Source organism: Plasmodium coatneyi, chromosome 13 (assembly GCF_001680005.1).
Source record: "Plasmodium coatneyi strain Hackeri chromosome 13, complete sequence".
Classification (NCBI taxonomy): Eukaryota; Apicomplexa; class Aconoidasida; order Haemosporida; family Plasmodiidae; genus Plasmodium; species Plasmodium coatneyi.
In genome coordinates, this window is record NC_033568.1 from 399,155 (window position 1) to 416,253 (window position 17,099).

General features: G+C 45.8%; 4 protein-coding genes across 4 annotated transcripts; 2 read left to right on the forward strand and 2 right to left on the reverse strand.

The window, feature by feature from the left end:
- Positions 1–978: 978 nt before the first annotated feature.
- On the forward strand, positions 979–7,404 carry PCOAH_00048390 (Acid phosphatase; the record flags this gene model as incomplete). The annotated part of the gene is made up of 1 exon (XM_020061622.1): positions 979–7,404. The coding sequence occupies one exon, from the start codon at positions 979–981 to the stop codon at positions 7,402–7,404; it is 6,426 nt and encodes a 2,141-aa protein (XP_019917143.1).
- Positions 7,405–7,677: 273 nt separating this feature from the next.
- Positions 7,678–10,733, reverse strand: PCOAH_00048400 (Aspartyl protease; the record flags this gene model as incomplete). Its single annotated transcript, XM_020061623.1, has 8 exons — positions 7,678–7,758; positions 7,871–8,056; positions 8,182–8,244; positions 8,410–9,267; positions 9,399–9,519; positions 9,665–9,738; positions 9,887–10,235; positions 10,469–10,733. Coding segments are annotated over 8 exons (1,989 nt in total), but the record flags the coding sequence as incomplete, so codon positions are not given.
- Positions 10,734–11,992: 1,259 nt separating this feature from the next.
- PCOAH_00048410 (Serine/threonine-protein phosphatase 2A activator) lies at positions 11,993–13,578 on the reverse strand (the record flags this gene model as incomplete). Its single annotated transcript, XM_020061624.1, has 5 exons — positions 11,993–12,095; positions 12,227–12,291; positions 12,409–12,483; positions 12,662–12,812; positions 12,971–13,578. 5 exons carry the CDS (start codon positions 13,576–13,578, stop codon positions 11,993–11,995), a joined length of 1,002 nt encoding a protein of 333 aa, XP_019917343.1.
- A 1,766-nt stretch (positions 13,579–15,344) lies between these two features.
- Positions 15,345–16,718, forward strand: PCOAH_00048420 (Uncharacterized protein; the record flags this gene model as incomplete). The annotated part of the gene is made up of 3 exons (XM_020061625.1): positions 15,345–16,148; positions 16,302–16,532; positions 16,641–16,718. 3 exons carry the CDS (start codon positions 15,345–15,347, stop codon positions 16,716–16,718), a joined length of 1,113 nt encoding a protein of 370 aa, XP_019917445.1.
- Positions 16,719–17,099: the final 381 nt, after the last annotated feature.

The window sequence follows — 17,099 nt, forward strand, 5'->3', positions numbered from 1 at the left end:
GTCTGTTCATCGTCATACGCGTAAAGGGGGGGGTATCTTCTGTTGTTATGTTGCCTACTCTTAGGAATTTTACAAAGGGATACGACACAGGAAAAAGGAGGGACCCCTTTCCGTTAGCTACATGAGCTGGTCACCTCCACAGTGACGTTCATCAACCTGAATACGGTATTGCCCTCTCCAAAGTGGGGCATCCCCAAATGGCGTGCCCAAATTTTAGACGGAGTTCACTCATCTGTCATACTGCAGAGGAACAATAAAGTGTAGCTCCCCCACGGGAGGGTGGAATGGGCGGATCAAGGAAAATAAAATGGGGCACTTCCACAGGAACTCCGCGGAAGGTACCAAGTTACACCAGGAGGGGTAACTTTCATGTGCCTATCCGTGTACCATCTCAGTTTTGCAAAAAAAAAAAAAAAAAAAAAAAAAAAGAGGGGCACATCATCGGGGGAGGTGTACCAAGATGGGTCACAAAGGAGTTGCATTAATATGCTTCAGGGGAAAAAACGGACTGCTTCCATTTTGCTGTGCCTAAGTGGGGGTTAACAAATACTGGTTTCACTGCGGCGGGGGGAAATGGGTCATCATGGTCGGCTTTCGCGTCGCCGTATCCGCAGCGCAACAATTTGTGAGGCGCACACCAATACAGCATTTGCACGCTCAGAAAAAATTGCTTGAACTGAGCTGTACGAGTTGCTTCCATTCTTTTCCCCCTTTTTATATTAACCCAATTCTACATAAGGTACTTTGTCATTTTTGTGCATCCGTCAAAAGGGTGATCAATCGTGGATCATCCCGAATGGTCCTTTTATCGGTTGAGTAACTCGCCTTGCATGTTGCATGGCCTTGTGTAAATTTTGTGGGGTAGCTCTTTTCTCAATTTTGAGGAGGCCCTCACAAACTCAGGCGTTAAAAAGGTTCACTTGTTGATTGATTGACCGGCTGACCGGTTGATTGGTTTTTTTTTCCCCCCCCTTGGCAATGAAGCTGCTGCGCAAACACGGGGGGTCGCTGGACGAAGAGAAGCTGTTCGAAAACGTGAGCAAAGATGACTCGGGCATGATAAAGAAATTCACGTTGGGTGTGTGTGCCATGGAAAGTAAGGTAGAAAGCGCACCGATGGAGTGTATTTTAAAAAGGCTAGCCAAAAGTGGGGATTTCAACATAATAAAATTTAAAGGGGATATGATCTTAAACCACGATATAGACTCATGGCCGATAGTAGATTGTCTGATAGCGTTTTACTCCACAGGGTTTCCTCTAAAGAAAGCCATCGAGTATGTTAAGAAATACAAGCCAATCACCCTAAACAATTTAAGTAGGCAATTAATCCTAAGGTCGAGGTTACAAATTTATGAAGAGTTAAAAAAATGGAAAGTTCCCCATGCGAATTACGTCGTCGTGGATCACGATGCTGTGAAGAGAGGAGAACATGCATTCGAGGAATACTACGACTACATCGTATACAACAACATTAGACTGAATAAACCTTTTATAGAGAAACCCATAAATGCAGATAATCACAACAACTGGATTTATTACCCTAAGAACACTGGTGGGGGATGTAAAAAGCTCTTTAGAAAAGTCAAAGACAGGAGTAGTGAATACTGTCCCGATGTGCATAAAGTTAGGAACAACGGTACGTATATCTATGAAGAATTCCTTTCCACCTTCGGGACAGATGTAAAAGTGTATACAGTTGGACAGATGTTTGCTCATGCAGAAGCTAGGAAATCTCCTGCATTGGATGGAAAGGTGTGTAGAACATCCGACGGGAAGGAAGTTAGATATGCCGTTATTCTCTCTGAAGCAGAGAAAATTATTGCGTATCGAATCGTGGAGGCATTTCAGCAAACCGTTTGTGGGTTCGACATTTTAAGAACAACCATGGGACCCTTCGTCTGTGATGTCAACGGATGGTCTTTCGTAAAAGGAAACATAAAATACTACAACGACTGTGCACATATTTTGAGGGCCATGTTTCTAGCCAAACTGGAAGAAAAGTACAATATCATTCCTAGAGATCTGGCAGACAACTGGTACAACATTGAAAACGAAGAAGAGGTGTTAAGGAAAACGTTTAGACAACCAGATGACCTGCATTGTTCTCACCACGAGGAATTATGTTCCGTCATTATTGTTATGCGTCATGGGGATAGGAAGCCAAAACAAAAGATGAAGTTCCTCACTGATCGTCCTCTCCTTTTGGACTACTTCAATTGCGAGGAAAATCTTTACAACGTAATTGAAAAGAAGCTCTCTCCAGACGATCAGACGAAGCCTACTCACATCGATCTAAACAATGCAAATAATAACTCACCTGTTAGTTGTGTCCCCTCCGATCGGGTGGACTCCTCCATGTTTCAATACGACGCTGCTACGAAGGCATCCCCAACGCATAGTAAAATATCCTTCATTTCGCAGAAAAGCGGCCAGGTGGTGAGCGCCTCTGGTAAGGAGGCCAACCCGAACGATGTTACAACCGCTGTAAATGCTGCGAATTCTGCCAATGCTACGAATGCTACGAATGCTATGAACACCCTACCTGCAGACGAAGAGGAACGCCGTGACAGCCTCTACAAGGAGTACACCAAGAAGGAAATTAAATTCAAGTCGCCCGAGGAACTGCAGGATCTCTTCCTCCGGAACAATATCATCCTGGGCGACATCGAGAAGGAGTACAAGGCGCTCAAGGCGGAGGCCGAGGTGAGGAGGGCCCAGCAGAACACGATAACTGATCCCGTTGGAAGAACCGATGTGGAGGCTTCTCTTAAGGGTGACGCAATTACCCCGAAGGTCGACGCAATTACCCCGAAGGTCGATGCAATTACCCCGAAGGTCGATGCAATTACCCCGAAGGTCGACGCAATTACCCCGAAGGCCGACGTGACAGTGGGGCGACCCCACGCCGCGATGACGCAGGAGGAGCTGGAGGCAAAGCTGAGCGAATGCCAAATTACCATTGAAAACCACAAGACGCTGCAGAAGGTGCTCGAACGGGGAGATGGATTCACAGGAATAAATAGAAAGATACAACTAAAACCAGTGGAGTTCATCGTACTGAATGATAAGATTGTTGTTACGAAAATTCTGACGGTGGCAAAGTGGGGAGGAGAACTAACACGGATGGGAAGGAGGCAGTCCGAAAATCTGGGAAAAAGATTCAGAGCGACACTCTACCCAGGTGACTCAGACGGATTGCTCCGATTACACTCAACCTTCAGACATGACTTCAAAATATTTACTTCCGACGAAGGAAGGTGCCAGATAACGTCTGCCGCGTTTACGAAGGGGTTTCTAGACCTCGATGGGGAACTAACCCCGATCCTAGTTGCCATGGTGATTAGGAATTCCAAAGCGCACAGTCTGCTAGATGATAACCGACCCAGCTTGAATAGAACCCAATGTAAACAATACATAGACAACCTCCTAAATGAGGACAAGGATATAGATGAGGACCTGTTGAAAAAACTTACCACTGGAAAACATGCCAGAGGGTTACGCGAGTCGTTAAGAAAAATTTCCAACTTTTTCCAACTGATGGAAAAAATAAGAAAAACCATCTACGATTTTTTAAAGGGACTAAACCAGGAAGTACAAAAGTGGCTAAACCTCTTCCCCTACGATGAGTACGCTCTATATGTAATAGATATTCTACACGAGATACAAGTCCGGTGGAAATCGCTCACCAAAATGTGGTTCAGAAAAAATAAAAACAATTACGATACGTCTAAAATACCAGACATTGTAGACAACATAAGGTTTGACCTGATTCATCACCATTCCTATCTCGGTTGTGGATTAGATAAGGCCTTCGAAATTTACAACCAAATAGAACCGCTGGCCAATTTTATTTCCCAAGCGGAATATGGAATCACTCCAGAGGAAAAAGTGAAAATCGGTGTTAACATTGTTGGAAAATTACTTCGTAAATTGATACATGACGTTACCTTCTACAGAGATGAAGAGGTACGCAACAAAAGAAACAACAAGGGGTACTTTGACTTAAAAAATGCCCTCAATATATCCTACATTAATTCGTTTAATCCATCCAAGGGGGACAAAACGACCATACCAACAAGCGAAAAGAACCCACAACAACAGGTTCTGGAAAATGCCAAAGTAGATGCACAACACGCAAACTGGCTAGATAAGGAGATGCAAAAAGACACGCCCAAATTGTTCAGCATGTGTAAGTATGACTCCAGACAAATTTTCATCGACAATCGTGCTCAAAAAAATGGGGAGCAGCTCGTCGCCACGACAATTACGACTGATCCGTGTGCCACCAAATCTGGGGCGTCAGTGTGCAATGAGTCCGACTCGAGTTCGGTGGCAGCGAATTCGACAACGGCGGTTTACTCTAGTGGTGTTCACCCTAGTGTCACTCACCCTGGTGCCGCTCACCCTAGTGAGGCTTTCCCCAGCGCGCCATTATCCTGCGTCACATCCTCCTGTGAAATGCCCCCTCTGAACGAACCGCAGGGGAAGAAGTCCATTTACAGAGAACTCAACCGGAAGGGTGGAAAACTTGGAAGGGATGCCCAAGCTGGAGTTTCCCCCATGGAGGGAAGTTCACCCGAAGTGGTTAAAAATCGAACAGTCACGGAGCCGAATACAGATGTGGAATCCAAAACAGATGTAGAGTCTACAACAGGCGTGGAGACAAACGGGCAGGATAATCGTGCGGGCGGCCCCACTGGATTGAATGGCAGTGGCCTCCTGGACCGCTCCAAGCGCAGCAAGGGGGAGAGGCCAGAGGAAGGCGACATCCGCACGTCGGACAGGAGCCCCACGGAAGTTGCCTCTGCGTCTGCATCTACGTCGGGTGATGCACAGGTTGGTTCGACCCACCATGTTGGTAGTAATGTCAGCAGCAATGTCGTTGGCATGGTTGACACCCCAGCTGGTATTAGCCCACACGAGAGAAACCCCTTCAAGGCAACCGGGGGAGGCGTCACCTACAACGTGAACGCGAAGGACCTCTACGCGCCAAAGCTGATCAACAAGAAGGAGGCCCTGGTGATCAACTCGTCTGATCTCTGGGCTCACCAGAATAAATACAGAAAAGAAAACAATGAAAAACAAAAAATGAAAAAAATAAAAAACGCAAAGGACAGTGAACTGAATTTGAAAAGAGAGGACCACCTAGAAGTAGCGAGTGATTATAGGGGAATAGAAAAAAAGGGAAGTAGGAATAGCTGGATGAGAGGTGCAGGAGGAATTAGTGGAAGTGGAAGCGACACGGCTGCGAAGGAGTTACGTGGGAAAGTAACCACCAGGTGGGATCTACACAAGGGTGAAGAGGATACATTGCGAAGTGGCCATGAATTTACAAACCAGGGGGAAAAAGAAGGAATGACAAACGAGCGGGGAAGTAGCAATACTGTGCAGAGGAAGGCAGAGGAGAAAACGGATCAGGAGTACCAAACGGAGGAGACAGATGGACAGGTGGAAAGCATCCTAGAGGGGAAGAAGGAAAAGAAAAAGGAAAAGGAAGAAGAAGAAGTAGCAGAAGAAAACGATAACGATGAGGAGGGTGAGGAAGAACAAGACCATGATGACGACGAAGATATAATTAGACTAAAAGAAACTGACGCAAGGAGGTTAGGAATTCGGTCTCCTTGGAGGATGGTTAGGTCTAGATACTACGTCACTTCAGCTTCGCATATGATCTCTCTTTTAAGTATTCTGATCCATGCGAAAAATATAGACAGCTCAACTGGCCAAAATATAATAGACAATGATTCCATTAAAAGTGTAGGAGATGTTACAGACTTGCATTACTTATCACATCTAGTTTTTAGAGTCTGGGAGAGAAAACAGCTAAAACGAAATGACAGCAACAGGTTTAGAATCGAAATATTGTTCAGTTCTGGGGCAAAAGATGGGTTCGGACAGAACTATGAACTGCTAGAAAAAGACGCTAAAGCGCAGCAGCAAAAGTATGAGAGACACTTTAGCAAATACGTCGATGACAGCAAGAGGGGCACAGGCGGGGGGGAGGTGAACCCGTCCAATCAGGTAAGCCGTGCAAACTCTGTTGTGAGCAAGGGGGAGAAGAAGCCATCAGGGGAAAGGCCACCCGGGGAAACATCCCCCATGGAGAAGCCTACCACAGCGAAGAATGATCATGTTGCATCCGCGTCGAACAAGGTGGAGTCGAATAACTCCCTCTCACAGGTCACACCCCAGGGGAAGGAAGACAAAGGGAAGCTAAATCCGGGTAATGCATTTCAATTCGGGGACAACGTGGAGGGGAAGGCAGCAGGTTTGGGCGCGTCCAAGCCGAATTTGCAATGCGACGTGGCCAACACGGAAAAGAAAGGCGAAAATAGCATCGACGGTGAAAAGGGAAACCTCAGCAGGAATAACTGCGAAAGGGCCAACATGGGAAGAAGCAACTCTGCGCTTAGAAATGACACTTCCCTAAGAAAGGATATTTTTCTCCGAAAAGACACTTCGCCTAGGAAGGACGCCGTGCGGAGGAATGGACTGTGGAGCCAATTCTCATCCAGCTCAGCAAACCTGTTCCGAAGAACAGAGGAAGGAGAAGAAGATGACGCAAAGTTCCACCATGGGGTTTACAAAAGAGATATGTCCTTCCAATTTGGAGGAGTCCACGAAAAACTTAGTTCAATCAACAAAAACACCACCAGAACGGGAAGCTACATGGTCAGATCCATCAGCTCCAATTTAAGGAAAAAAAAATACAAACAAAAAGATGGCTTAAACGTAGAATACGAAAAAAAAAAAAAAGAAGACATCACAAAGGAAAATTTATTAACGTATGAACATGAGGGTACCATTGATATGGCTACACAAGAAGGTAATCACAAAATACATCGAAGCGTTTCTTGCGTCAGTGATAGGTCCTTCTATGTAAACCCAATGCAGGTCGAGTTGGAAGGAGATGCTAATTCGAGCAAAAATTTTAATGGAAGAAGGAACAACTTTCTCGAAAATGAATCCGGAAGGACCACTTTCCAGCACAGCCTTCAACACAAAATAGAGCGCCCATTCCAACACAAGAACGAACGACCTTTCCAGCAGAAAAGTGACCACCCGTTCGAGAAGAGCAGTGAGCATGACCAGAAGGATAGTAAAAAAGCGAATGTATTTTCCCACGTATTCCAACATTTTAATGAGAATAAAAAAAACTCCACGTCCAATTTGAAGTTCTTTTACAAAACATACATGCCGGATTATGAGAAGATTATAGAGAATGACAAGAAGGCCGAAACATTTGACGTCCCTCCCTACTGTGAGTTGGCTCCCCTCATTGTCTTGACAAAGAATTGCCAGCTGTCCACCTTCGAGAATATCCTCACGCAGATTCTGAATAAGTACTCCAAAAGCGGGAAGGGCAAGGACAAGGGGTACAAGGCGGGGCCCAAGCAACCTTGACGCGGCGCACCAGAATGGCATGCACGCGTCCGTCGTTCCAGCTGCGTGTTCTTCCCTTTTTTTGTAACATACGTGATGTAATTTTATTTCATCATAGTAATAACGTGTGACCTGTTTGGCCTCTTTCCCGATTTGTGCCGACGGTCTGACCGTCACTGCATCTTTAGCAACACCAAAAAAAACAAAAACAAAAACAAAAAAAACAAAACATACAAAAAAAAGCACGCATTTTAACCCATCCCAGTGGGTTAATGCGAACGGGGGGGCTGGCTACCCCATTTGGTTCATCTTTTTCTGCAGGGCGGTCAGATACTCCTCATTGTCTTCCGCGTGCACTGCCTTGGCAATACCCACCTGTTATGGGGGGGGAAAGCGTGATAAATGATAAATGAAGTAGTTACAAGGGTATAGCAACACAGACGGGACGACGAGGCGGGGAGGTCCACCAAATCTGCATGCCACTTACGTAGGAGCTCTTGTGCCCATCTCCCCTCCTGTAAACGGTGTAGTAGTATCTCATGAAGGTTGCATTCCCCAAAATGTACGCGTGGCCATATTCAGGCGAAACCTCGATTTCCATGAACGCCGGCTTGCACATGTCGGACTTCCGGACCAGGTACTGCGCCGGCGTCAGCGTGAAGGGCATGTTGTTCTGCGGGGTGGGGAAAAGTAGCATGTGTTCAATGGCGAGTGTTTAAAATTTTGGCGTGCATGAACTCTTACAGTTCCTCAAGCACGCGTGAACTGCTTAAATGTTGTATGTGCTGTTCGAATTACAATGACGTAGGTCAGGTTGGGGTAACTGGCCACTACTTCGTCTATGTTGCTGTCGTCACATTTCTGCGGGAGGTGGTGCGAAGATGTTTTTTTTTTTTTTTTTTTTTTTTGCAGCTAGCCATTTTGCCCACTGCCCGTGTTGTGTGTGCATTTTTTTTTTTTTTTTTTTTTTTTTGTTCATATAGCTAGCCATTGTATGTCCTGTTGAAGCGATTTTTCCAAACGCACCTTCGACGGGAGGAGCTTGAAGAAGTATTCGATCTCCGACTTAGGGACACTATTGTAGGAGGTTCCAGAATCGAAGATGAGGTAGTTTTTGTTTTTCTTTAATTTATTGTCCTTGTTTCCGTGGTTGGCTCTGCTGATGTGTCTTCTCCACCTGTGTCGCCTTCTCCGTCGGCTGTGTACCCCTTTACGGTGCCTTCCCGGGTGACCACCATACGGGTTTACTTCACCCCCTGTGGAATGTTCTCCATTTTTGTCCTCCCCAGAGAGGTTTTCCCACGATGGGTCTTCCTCCTCTGAGTCTACTTCTGCGTCTTCCCGACGGTGGTGCCAAACATTCGACATATCCATCAAGTGAGTTTTTTTTTTCAAATATTTCCTCGTAAAGGAATTTCTTTGCACTTTTTTTTTTTTTTTTTTCTTTCTCATGTCATAAACAATGGAACCGGAGTCACAACAAAATTTCTGGTGATCAATGTACAGTCCATCAAATTGTATTTCCCAGTAGTATTCTCTCACCACTGGGAACATATAAATGTCTCCTTCGAAAAAGCGTCTGTCCACTCCTCCGAAAATTAAAGCTGAGTGTTTATTGTCCTTCCCTATGTATATAGAGAACTCATTATGGCTTAACTTATATGTGTCCATAAGGTTTTCATAGATGGTTGTCTTTCCTGTGGATAGCATTGCTGGGAATGCCAACCCGACTATGCCTTCGAAGTTGATTCTTTCAAAGACGTTAGATTTTGATTCGCTCCTTTTCTCCCGCTTTACGAGTCCAAACGGTTGGTTGAACAACTTGAAGGGCCCTATGCGGAAGTTTTCCACCCCGATCACGCCTTGGATTATTCCTGTGCCGAACTGAGCACATAAGGGGGGCGTAAATAAGCAGGTGACAGAATAATAACGACATTGCATAACAGCGTGCGTACGTCTATCTTTACACACATATATACACATGCACGAACATGTGCGCATCGCTGACGCCCCACCATGATGTCCAGATTCGTAAGCGGCTTGTAATAGCGGAAGCTCTTCGATAACTTGTAGTTGTACCGGTGCACCTTCAGACAAGTGTCATCCTTGCACTTGGTGCTCACAACCCAGATGTTCCTTCGTTGGGGGAAGACATAGTTGTGTGGTACGCTCGAACATGGGGGTGTGCATACACACATGGGGGGATTCTTTCGCTGGGAAGTTACATCACCAAGTGGCGTATGACCTTTTCCCTTCTTTTCTTCCCCCTCTCCAAACTTACGTGCTCCCGGTGTCAAAAATGGGTCTGATCGTTTGCGGTGGGGTGCCTATTTGGATGTACCCGACGTATTGGCTCTGCGGGGAAGGGGCAGTGAAGAGGAAGTGATTAATAGTTGAGGAAGCGGAAACCATTCAGTTGAGCAGGTATGTCCAATCGTGCACTCCCCAGCTGTTGCGTCCAAACGAAACTAAACACGCAACAGTGCCGAAACTAAATGCTCACATCTTGCAACTGTTGCAGGGGTAGGGTCACTTGGTCGGTAGAGGAAGAAGCCTCCTTCTTTTTAAACGCGTTGCTCCAATTGCTCCAACTGCCCAACGACGTCTGGGCCTTCTCCCCCGAATCATCCATAAAGTGCCCAAGGTAATCAGCCTTCCCAGGAGAATCGTTATTCATGTTACAGTCCGGAGTGAGGCATTTTTGAAACTCATCGGGGTGCTTGTCTTCCCCCCCGTCATGGGTTCCTTTGTTATGATGGAAAATCTGGTTGTCCATCGTGACGTCAGAAGGGGATTCTTCTTCCTCCTCCTTTTCCTCATCCCCCTTGGCTTCATCTTCCCCTTCAAAGAAACTGTAAGATCCTTTTTTTTTTTTTTTTTTTTTTCAATTTCTTCTCAGGTAAATTTTGTGGAAGCTCAGATTCTATTTTCCCAATTTTATCTTGAAGATATTTTCGCTTGCTGGGGATGGCCACCATGGGGATTATATTCTGCGGGGGAGATAAAAAAAAAAAAAAAATAGGCGATGAGGCCCCCATTTAGCGTTGTCAAACGCGCTTTGGTGCCCTCCTGGACAGGTACCCACCGCGTGATTACCTCAGACTCCCCCTTCTCATGGATGCACACAGAACAAGCATCGCAGGAGTCACATTTTGGCATGTCCAAGTTCGTCCCTTCCTCCCATGTTAGGTCAGTTGCGAATGTGTGCGTGGCACTAGGTCGTACGCAGCTGCCTTGTCTAAAAAGGAAAAGATGTACTACAAACAGCAGGGATGCCTTTGGGTGAATTAACAAAGTCGAGAGGAGTTTGTTCCCCAGTTTTTGGAAACGGTGGGGGGACATCTTTTCATCTGGAGAGGAGGAGATGTGAACACAATGCAAGGAGCGTAGGGGGGGGAGTAACATCAAAGGGGCTACCCTCATAAGGAGAGATGGATGTCCACACAGTATCACACATGGACTAAAGATTAACGGAGTTGCCTGCTGGCATCGTTAAAAAAGGGAGAAGCACTCTTAACAGGTAGAAGCAACTATATCTGGAAGAAGCACCCTTAACAGGTAGGAGCAACCTTCACAGGAAGATGCCTTCTTTGGGGAAGAAAAATCTCTTTTGCAACAAAAAGTCACTCATAAAAACAGCCACTGGTTGCTCCTTAATTTTGTTCCATGAAAAAAAAAAAAAAAAAAATGAAATTGTCTATGTTGTAAAAAATGCACCACGGTTTGCAAATTTTCACTAATGGCGAGGCGCTAACGCCACAGAGATATAAAAAAGAAAAAAAAAAAAAAAAAAAAATGCAGAAACGAAGTAACTAGCGTAACCGCACAAACACATCAACGAAGCGACACAAAAAGGTAACGCAACGTTGAACGACGCAAAGCAGCCAATGGTCAATGGACAAACTAAGGATGGGGAAAACGAAGCAGATCACACTTGGGGCGCTCCTCGGAAATATTCATACACATTTATATTCGAACGACTGCCACTGGGTGGGGCGATTTTCAATAAATAACGTGGTGAACTAGATTGTTATTTGTTTCCCCCTGTCCTCTATGTGAATGTCATTTGGGCGGATTCTTCCTTGTGTACTGCTCACGCGGGGGGCATAATATCCTCACAAATATGCACGCAAATACGCATCATGGGTGGAGGCGGATACAAATACAAGCGCAAATGCGACGGAGAACAGTTTCCTCTTTGGGTCATGAGGGGCCACATTCGTGCACCCCCTCTTATCATTAATGTCACGACAAAAAATTACCACCAACATGCCTGAACTCACATTCGCGTATGGTATGCCCCCCCTTTCCACAACAACTAACAACGTGCAGACCGTTGCACCTGCGCCCGCTCGGTCACACAAAAAATATCCCGCTTATTTGGCCGGGGAAATCGCAAAAAGGGGAGGGAAAAAAAAATATATGCTTCGCAAATTAGACAAACTTCATCAATTCGCTCACTTCGCAGATCAAAAGAAGTGATAACATCTGCGGTGCCCATCCGGATGCCACACTGCATGCGTATGCACACATGGTGAACAAACCGGATGGGTAAAAAAAGAAAAAAAAAAAGTTGCCATGGGGACGTGCGCCCCCTCAGGGAACGCTGTCAAAAGTCAATCAGTTTGCCGAACAAAATGTGCTGCAGGATTTGGCGCTTCTGGATGATCTCTGCTTGGTACATCTTCAGCAGCCCCGAGCAGATTTTCTCCCTGCGAGAAGGGGGGGAAAAAATGAAGGAAAGTTACACAGACAGCAAACAAATTCACGCGTAAAGCTGCACTACCGGCGGGGTTAATCGTATGAGGAAGCGAAGACGCGCCTCGAATTCCGCTAGCCATACCATGTCTCCACGCCGGAAATGTCGTACAACATTTGGGAGGATTCGTGAAAGGGGGCATGCTTCAGCTGTGAGGAGTGAAACGCGCAGGCAAGCACATATAGCTATGTAGACACGCACGTATACACTGCTGGGCTAAACTGGCGCTGGCACAGAACAGATTCACCACCACGACATGGCATTACCATCGAAATGTATTTCAGCGCGTCAAAATAAAGGTACTTGGGTGCCCACAACTCCAGCAGTTCCTTCTTTTCGATCTGAAGAGCAGGGCACGCGAAAAGCGAAGAAAGAAAAAAAAAAAAAAAAAAAAAAAAAGAAAAAAAAATATAAGAATAAGAATAAAAAATGTCTACCCGTGGAGGTACTACACGTGACGAACAAGAGCCCGCCCGATGGAAAGGGGTCCACCATGTTGCGGAATGCACTCCCCCTTACATCGTCCGTCTTTATCTGTGTGTTGTAGGATAACTGCGCTGCGCCGAACAGAAAAACCAAAAACTGGAAATCGTCCAGCCCCCAGGCGCCTCTGCTCCCTGCAGGCTCCACGGTGTAGGTGATTTGGATTCTCCTCACACATTCAAGGTATCTGAGCGGTTAGAGGGGGGGGTGCAATTAAATACACAGGAATGTGGCTGCTCAACTTTGAATGGCTTATCTACATGCGCCACTGTGCCCTCAGTACATACACGTGGCATAATCCACGTTGCGTAATCCGCTTCGCGCAGCTTGCCCCGCTGGTCTTACTGCCGGTAGAGAACGAGGACGAGGTGCTTATAGTCCGACGGGCCAAAAAAATGCAGCTTGTTAAGGCAAAAGAGAAAGAGCAGAAAATTCAACTCATGCCCCGTACCATAGTCAATTCGCTTTCTATTCCCAACTGAGTTTTTTAAATAGTGACCCAACTGGAAGGTATGTTCGGATGGGTTCTCTAATCCAGATTGGCTTAAAATGATTGGTAATTTTTCATCTACCTCTTTGTAGTATTCATCACAGAAAAGTTGGAAGCCTTTGTTGCCAAACCGAGAGGGTTGCTTAATGGGGGGACATAGATCTATATACTTGTTCATGCTTCTAACCAGCGTGAGTACATTTTGTACGTTGCGTGAAATGACTAGGATATTTTCGACGTGATCAATCCGTGTGGCTACTCCTTCGGTGCTGTCTTCCCGTGCGTAGAAGTGATCCAGCGGATGCATCTCCACCGCCACAACGGAATTGTTCAACTGCGTAATGAAGTCGACCAGCTCCTTGTAGACTGCACTTCTGATGAACCTCTGCACGCTGTCCTCGTCGACGATCTTGAAGCTCAGCCCTGAGTCGTCCCCCATTTGGGTGGGCACATCGTTCGCCATTGTTTAGGAAGTGGCGCGTTTTTCCGGAGGGCAGACAGGGTAGCTTCTCTCCAAACTAGACGGTGTTGTTCACACACAGTTGTAGATATGTATCCCCCCTGCGTGCACATATGTGGGTATCCTTTTTTTTCTTCTTCCACTTTTGTTACTTCCCCCGGGGTGGTTCTACCTCTCTGTGCCGCCTACACAGCAACGTGGAGCTACACAAATTCTGCCCTATCGGAAAGGAAACTCGCTTCACAAAAGGTTTGACTGAAAAAAAAAGGGGCTATTTTATTATATTTTTTTTTTTTTTCGATGTGGATTTCCAAGGGGACAATTCCAATGTCAATCACCTGAGAGTGACCATTTTGTGAAAAATGCCACTGGGAAAAAACGAGTGGGCACCTTAAAACTGTGGATAACTTGGGAGATGTTCTTCCTGCTAGGTGAAAAAAAAAAAAAAAGTTTTTCCCAGCAACAAAACTCCTACATCACTTTTGTGCTCCGCTGTGATGGGGTAGTTCGTTCAATTGGGCAGATAAAAAAAAAAAAAAAAAAAAAAAAATAGCCCCCTGGAGAGAAATAAAGCGAAAATACATTCTACTGATCGATCGGTATTTTTGTGGATGGAGGGTTTCTGCTTTGCTTTTCTTTGCTGTGCTTTCCCTTTTTGCACCTTCCTTTTGTTTTCGTCTGCCCACCTGCATATACGTGTGTCCCCCTGAACTAAATTGTCCATGCGGGGGAGACAGCAAGGTCACACCTGTTTGGTGGAAGGTTACCCCGGGGATCCACGTGATCCCCACGCTGACACATTCGCATGGGGGAGGTGATACTGAGCGAACGAAACGTGTGCAGCGGCAACGTGCAAAGTAGCAACGTGTTTGTGAATGTGTATGGGCTGCTTTGGGGAAGCTTCCACCGCTCCCTCACACGAACAGAGTCAATCAGCTATTCATGTCGTCCAAATTGTGGATCGGACAACACACGGTGAGTTCACCGATTGTTCTTTTTTTCCCTCACATTTGGACAGATGGGCGAAAAAAGGAGGCAGCGTAATAAATAATGTCCCCCTTCTTGTAAAGAGGTAAAAAAACAATGCTGAGTAACCCCTCACCAGTAAGGAGACATTGAATTTATTTTTTTTTAACCATGCGCTATCCCCACAGGAGAAAAAGGATCACGAAAAAAAAAAAAAAAAAAAAAAAAAAAAAATGCAACCTTTTGAAATGCTTTAAAGGTAGCTGCTAATAAAATTGGGCGAGATCATTAATACGAGGAGCGCCTCAAAAGCCTGCTATTTATTTATTTATTTATTTTATTATTTTTTTTTTAAATTGAGAGGTCTTTCCTTCGGTCGCGCGGCGTTGCTACTCCCATTTGGCTTCTCCTCCTTTGCCGCCCACATTTGTTTCTTCTTTTCTCCTTTTCCGTTTCCGCTCGGCACAACCTTCTTAAGGGTGATCCCTATTTGTAATTTATCTCTCCCCTGGGTGGAGGCCATTTACAATTCCGTAAACTCTGCCCCAGTTGGCTTGTTGGCCAGGAGAACAAAACGATGTCAAGAGGATTTGGTTTGCTTTGTTTCAACGCAGTTCATTCACACAGCTTCATCGGAAGGCCGTGTGGATGACCCCACTTGATCTCATGCAGAAGGCGAAGAATAACTATCGTGTCCTTCTGTTTTGTGTGTATTTTAAAAAAGAAGAAGACCCCCAACTACAACGTTTGCTTCCCCCCCGCCGAATCACCCTCCCCACGTGGCCCAACCAACCATATTATGCATGGACATCTTCATAGACGAAGAAATAAATGGAAGTGATGAAAATGAGGCGGTGCTACTAGAGATTGATGACCTGCTGGCTTTTAAGGACCCGCCTCCGCAGAGTAGGAAGGGGGGACATAGAAGAGGTGAAAAAGGGGAAGGAACAAACTACAAACAAGGTCGAGCACAAGGTGGTGCACAAAGTGGCACGCAAAATGGAAAACAACGTAGCAAGCATAATGGCCAACCGAACCAAGCTGGGAGGTACCCCCAGTGGGAAGACAAAAAGGTTAACATTCCCCATCGCGATAGAGAGGACATCACCGATGATGCGAATGAATGGTTAATAAAAAAGGGAGACCTGAGTGGAAACCACCTCACACACTATGAGGGGGAAGCTGATTCGCTGGCTGCAAAGCACGGGGATCAAAACGCCCACTCGCAACCCCCCAGGAGCAAATATTACCCATCCTACAGCTACCCCGTCATTGCCAACATGTATGGAAGAGCAAAACGGTGCTACGGAAACATAGTAGATGGAGTGGCAGAAAAGTTCATTGGGAATATACAGCGCGCTGATGGTGGTTGTGATGGTTTCTTTTACTACAAGAGTCACACGTCGTTCGATTTTTTGCAGATCCTTGCGAACCGTCTGTACTACTCCAGGGGTACCATGTACTTGTACTTCCTTGTGATTGTCCTTAACCTTTTCATTCTTGGGTATACCGCATACACAAAGATGGTTAGTCTGTTTGTGGTCCTCTCGGAGATGTTCGTTATACTGATGCTGGTGTTGGAGGTTTGTCTGCGCTTGGCTACGCAGGTGAGTAATGGCATAATGTAACGTGTATGCCGTGTGAGAATTGTGACACACAAGCGAGAGTGTACCTTGGGGGCGATGCCCGGGCATTTTCCCCCCTTTTTGCACTGCCGCGAACCGATACATGTGTAACAACCCCCACACACACACCAACAGGGCCGCAGCTACTTCCACAATTTCGAGGGGCTGTTCGACGTGACCGTGACGACCATGTGCTTCCTGCTGCTAATCAGCAGCGGGGACCTGAAGGTCTTTTACCAGGCGGAGATTATCAAAACGAAGAACAAAGAAGTGGAGGAAATAATTTCGCAGAGCCTCACCGTTTTGCGCTTCTCTTTTCAGCTCTTCCGGACGCTCACCCTGTTTATGCACTACGAGCGGGTCAAGGTAGGCACGGTGCAACGGCGGCCGCGCGTGCGTTTGCCTAATTTACGTCTCCCCTTTTGCGCCTCTTCACCGCTACTTCATTTCATCCATCCTTTCCTCCCCCAACAGGCGCCAAGCGAGAACATTGACTTTTCAGTTCTAAACTTGCCCCACGAGGAGGAAGAGGAAGATGATTATGTCATCTAACTGGGTGTGCATATTCCCCCCAATTGTCCCACAATTTATAAAGGAGATAAAGGTTCGAAAGAAAAGAAAAAAAACGGACACTTTAAAAAGGGACGAAGAATCTGAGTAACATCCCACTAGTGGTTGAGTTTCCATGGGAAAGGGAAGCGCTTGGACAAGCAACAAATTTGAAAAAAAAAAAAAAAAAAAAAAAATCAGAAAAATTAGCTAGTTCAAAAAAATTGGCTAGTTAAAAAAATTAGCTAGTTCGGAAAAATTTTCCCAAACTAAGCAAACTAAACAAGTGGGTAAAGGCAAACGCGTTAAACAAATGAAACAAACCCGGAAAAGAGGGACGGACAGTTTCTCCGTTTATTACCCCCCTTTAGCACATGTACTACT